This window comes from Geospiza fortis, unplaced genomic scaffold (genome assembly GCF_000277835.1).
Source record: "Geospiza fortis unplaced genomic scaffold, GeoFor_1.0 scaffold802, whole genome shotgun sequence".
In the NCBI taxonomy this organism is placed as follows: domain Eukaryota; kingdom Metazoa; phylum Chordata; class Aves; order Passeriformes; family Thraupidae; genus Geospiza; species Geospiza fortis.
The window spans coordinates 4,956-9,791 of record NW_005055209.1 but is presented as its reverse complement, the minus strand read 5'-3'; the positions used below and the strand labels follow the sequence as shown (position 1 = coordinate 9,791).

General features: G+C 61.5%; 1 protein-coding gene across 2 annotated transcripts in view; it reads left to right on the top strand.

The window, feature by feature from the left end:
- Positions 1–2,972: 2,972 nt before the first annotated feature.
- The window catches only part of LOC115949242 (killer cell lectin-like receptor subfamily B member 1C), a 4,183-nt gene continuing 2,319 nt past the window's right edge, over positions 2,973–4,836 (top strand). Inside the window, exons 1-5 of one of the 2 annotated variants that reach the window (XM_031065762.1) lie at positions 2,979–3,091; positions 3,187–3,318; positions 3,434–3,588; positions 3,810–3,925; positions 4,191–4,409. In XM_031065762.1, the coding sequence (XP_030921622.1) occupies positions 3,058–3,091; positions 3,187–3,318; positions 3,434–3,588; positions 3,810–3,925; positions 4,191–4,314 (561 nt within the window). In that variant the 5' untranslated portion in view covers positions 2,979–3,057 and the 3' untranslated portion in view covers positions 4,315–4,409. Of the gene's footprint in view, positions 3,092–3,186; positions 3,589–3,809; positions 3,926–4,190; positions 4,410–4,836 lie in introns of both variants that reach the window. The other variant, XM_031065761.1, reaches the window with a different exon arrangement.

Below are 4,836 nucleotides of genomic sequence, written 5' to 3'. Positions count from 1 at the left end.
TCCATCACCTGGCTCTGGGCAGGAGCAGGAGGTGTTGGCAGATCCCAGCTCTGAGAGGGCTCCAGGCACGAGGCAGCAGCAGGGAGAGCACCCCCAAACCCAGCCCAGCCAGGAGCTGCTCCCAAAGCCTCTCCCCACCCAGCTGGGGTTAGGAGCTGCTGTGGGTTAAACCCCCAGGATTTGCTAACCAGGATTGGACACCCCTAGGCAGCCTCAGGTGAGGAGCCCGAGCACTGCTGAGGGTTGATGATTTCTGCTGAGGCTCAGCTGAGGGGCAGAGCCCAGCTGTGAGCAGGGTAAGGGGCTGCTCCCACAGCTCCTGCAGGGGTTCTCATGGAGCAGATGGATACCCAGCTGTCCTCCAGCACATGGAAAATGCTTTACCCAGGATGTACCCAGCTCTAACACACTGATTTTAGGCTGCCTGCAACTCTTACCTGCTGCTCTGACTCATTAGGCACAAATCTTCATCCAGTGCCCCAATGTGGCTGATTTGGGGGGCACTCATGGAAAAATCAGGGGGAAAAGCTGTTCAAGGGGAGAAGGAGGCTGTGGCTGTGGAGAGTCTCTCACCCACCCCCTCACAGTGAGGGGGAAGCAAGCACAGAGCATGCAAACCCAAATTTCCTCTTTCTGGAGATTTTTTTTAGCATCCTGCTGGTTTTTTACACAGCACATGGGGCTGAACTCTGTGATGTTGCTGCTTGGGATTTCCAAAGCGCCGTTTCTCACATTGCTGAGTTTTTACACCCCCTCCCCAGCCCTGAGAGTGCCTCTGGGTGCCCTGGCTGAGCCCCCTCTCTGCTCCCCACCTTCAGCTGAGCCCTGGGGACCCCTTGTGCCACAGGGAGAGGCAGAAAGTCCTGCAAATGCCTCCCTGTCCAAGGGCCAGGCTGGAGGGGACAGGGAGCATGGCTTCCACCAGAAAGAAATGGGAAAGGGCTTGGGAAATCCATCTCTAAACGTCTTGGCCCATACTAACTATACAGTATTTTTATTAATGCATGAACCTTCTGATTGCTGAGTTTAATTGTTTCCTAAAGACACCGCAGTAAGGGGTGGTGATGCAGCTCAGGGTCCTGGGAAGGCTTTTTGCTAAAAAGACTGGGAAGGTGGAAGAGGGGGGCTCTTCACGTGTCATTCTGGAAGTGATCTGCATATTGCAGTGGGATCTCACAATGGCACATCAAGAGGTTCCTCTCAAGGGAAGCCCTTTCAGACCAGGGACAGCCGTGTTTGCCCTCAGTTTGAGCCTTGAGATGATGAAAACGGGGCTCTTGCCCTCGATTCAAACCCATGGAAGAGCACCATAAAGGTATTCTCCTTCTATTTAAACATGAAAATAGTGGAAAACTGTGATTCCCACTCAACTGAAACACTGAAAATCATGAAGAAGCTGTATTTTCCTTCAACTGAGACCATGGAAATCGTAGGTGAATGGGGATCCTCTGCAGTTCAAACCCAGACAATTATGGAAGAGGCATCGTTCCCCTCAATTTAATCCTCTTTTCTCCTCGTAACCCCCCTTTTTTGGGGGCACTGGGGAGGGAATGGGGGCACTTCCCTCTCCTCACTGGTCACACCCCTTAGAGGGTGGGGGGAAGCTCCATTTAGCGCCGGGAAGCAGCGGGAGAATCTCCGGGGGGCGAATCCCGTTAGGAAGCCGGGGTTTGGGCCGGCTGCGGTGTCCGGGCTCCGGAGGGCAGCGGGGAGGCCCGGGGGAGCTGGGGGAGCCGGCCCATGGCCACGAGTGAGGAACCCGCCAGGGGGGAACGAAATGAAATAGAACAGAATGAGGTGCGATAGAAGAGCCGCGCCTAGGGAGGGTCTCCGTGCCACTGTGAGAGCCGCACCGAGGGACCGTCGTGGCGCTGAAAGAGCAGCACCGGAACGGCTGGCAGGTGTGAAGGGAATAAACCACAGAGAGTGGTGTGAAGTGTCACAGAGTTACTGCACCAGCCCTGGCCGCTGCCCCGTGTCACTGAAAGAGTCGCACCGAGGGACCGTCGGGGTGGCGGTGGCGCTGAAAGAGCTGCACGGGAAAGGCTGGCATTGCACAGAGAATGGTGTGAAGTGTCACAAAGGTCCTGCATCAGCCCTGGCCGCTGCCCCGTGTCACTGAAAGAGCTGCCAGCGCTGCTGGATCCGGCGGGCGCGGCACGGGCAGTGCCGGGGGCATCGCTCGGTGCCTGGCCGCGTTTGCCATCCCCAAGGGATAAACTGAGTCCAGCCCGGCAGCGACTTCCGCAGTGGCCCAGGGGGATGGGGGCAACAGTCCGATCTCCTAGAGATCAGGACCAACATCTTGGTATTTTGCCATATTAGGGGACTGAGTTTTTTTTTTTTTTCTCTCTCGCAGTAGCTCCTTGTCTTTTCCCCCGTGGGCAGCAGCCCCGTATGCCGGCCGGGCCAGCGGCAGCGGGCAGAGATGCTCTGGCTTCCTGTCCCCTCCCCCGTGTCCCCAAGCCAGTGCCACCACCCCCGTGTCCCCATCCTGCGTCCCCCGGGCTCTGCCGTGGCATGGAGGACGAGAACGGCTACGTGATCTTAGAGCGGGGGGACAAGCGGGGCTCTGCGGGGAGGTGCCCACCCCGGCAGGGTGCAGGTACTGGGGGGTCGTGTCCGCTGGGCCCCCCCGATCTTTGGGGGAGAGGAACTGGAGGGGGGCGGGTGCGGGCTGAAAGCACCCAGGAGTCACCAAGAGCTGCCCAGGGTGGGGAAACTGAGGCACGGCTCGAGGGAGGTGGGTCTGGGGGGCTTTTCTTGATGCTGTGGCTGTCTGCTGTCCCATCCCCCCGAGCTGTGACCCCAAAAGATGGAGCAGAGGGGGTTTTGGGGTCACCCAACTCCTCGTTCCCCTGTGCAGGGGGGTCTCACTGAGTTGCTTTGCCCCAGGACTTCCCGCCTTGGGCTCTGGGGGTTCGGGGAGGGGACAGGTGCTCCCGAGCCCGCTCTTTTTTCCATGTCCCTTCCCCAGCAGCAGGATCTGGCTATCAAGGGTCCCAGAGGGTCCCCGCAGCATCCCCCTGCTGTCCCCGCCGCCTCCTCGCGGCCCTGATGTTCGGCCTGGCGCTGTCCCTCGTGCTCTGCCGTGAGTCTGCGGGGTGGCAGAGGGCTCCGGGCACCCCTTCCCACCCCACCGCATCCCCGATTTCCCTGACCGGGCTCGGCATCCCCCTCTCGCAGTGTCCTGGTGTGTGGCACAGCAGTGGCCGCCCGAGGGGACCGCAGCTTATGGGAACGCCTCGCTGGGAATTGCCCGCTCGGGCTGGGACGGCATCCTCAGGGAGATGCGGAGGGTCCTGTGCCCGCCCCGAGGTAACACAACCCCCGGGGGGCTCCTTCGGGCCTCCCCCCGATAAAGAGGGGCCGGAGATTCCCTCCGGTGCCGCGGCGCTGCCTCAGCCGCCGGGCCCCGCCCGTGTGCCCGCAGAGAGCGAGGGGTGCCGGCTGTGCGCCGTGGGCTGGAGGCTGCTCGGGGCCAAGTGCTACTGGATTTCCGACGGGATGAACCCTTGGAACAGGAGCCGGGAGGACTGCAGGGATCGGGGCTCCGAGCTGCTGATGCCCCGGGATCAGGATGAGCTGGTGAAGGGAACGATGGGGATGCTGGATGCGGCTGTAGCCAGGGGGCTGGAGGGCGAGGGGCTTCCCAAAATCCTGAACTCAGTCCCCTGCACTGTGCCCAAGCCCCCCGGATGCCTGTGGCAGAGTGAGAGGGACACGGGTGGGGCTCAGATCCGGGCTGAGGACAGAGCCAGTTTTGGGGTGACCAAACCAGCGCCATCACTTCTCCTTTCCCGGGTCAGGAATTCCTAAATGAAAGCCTGCAGAATCCCACCCGGCACTTCTGGATCGGCCTCTCGGTGCCTGTGGCCGGCACGGGCTGGATGTGGGAGAACGGCTCCGACCTCGGCCAGGAGCGGTGAGCGCCGGGGGTCAGGAGGGCACCCCATTGTCCCCAAGGGCACCCCCATTGTCCCCAAGGGCACCCCATTGTCCCCGAGCGCACCTCATTGTCCCCGAGCTCACCCCATTGTCTCCCAGGGCACCCCACTGTCCCCAAGGGCACCCCATTGTCCCCAAGGGCACCCCATTGTCTCCCAGGGCACCCCATTGTCCCCGAGCGCACCCCATTGTCCCCGAGGGACCCCCGCAGGATGACACGGGCTCCTTCCTGCCACCCGCAGGTTCCAGCTGGAGCTCGGGAAGGAGCCTGGATCCTGTGGGACGCTCAGGGGGAACGGGATCAGCCCGCAGAGCTGCGCCTCGACGCTGCAGTGGATCTGCCAGAAAGAATCTATCGAGATCTGAGCCTCGGCTGCATCCCAAAACCGGCGTGAATGCAGGAAAAATCCCAATTCCCGCGGAGCCAGCATCCCCCGGGGATGGGCAGAGCTGCAGCCCGGGCAAGTCCCCCCGAGGCGGGCGGTGTAGGAGAGGAATCGACCTAAAAAACCGAATAAAAGCTAAAAACAACTCGGGGAATTGCACTTTTGGGGCGAACATCGGGAAGAGGGAGGGAGAAACGTGGCGTTTGAAGGGGCGTTTTAGCACAGCGATGATCCGAGATTCAGCCGGAGGGGCGGAACTTGAGACCGATGGTCCGCGGTGTCCCTGCCCGTGTCCCCTGTGCTCCCCGCCGTCATCGGGAAGAGGGAGGGAGAAACGTGGCGTTTGAAGGGGCGTTTTAGCACAGCGACGATCCGAGATTCAGCCGGAGGGGCGGAACTTGAGACCGATGGTCCGCGGTGTCCCTGCCCGTGTCCCCTGTGCTCCCCGCCGTGTCCCTGCCGTGTCACCCGTGTCGGGGGCACTCTAGGGGCGGGCCCCCCG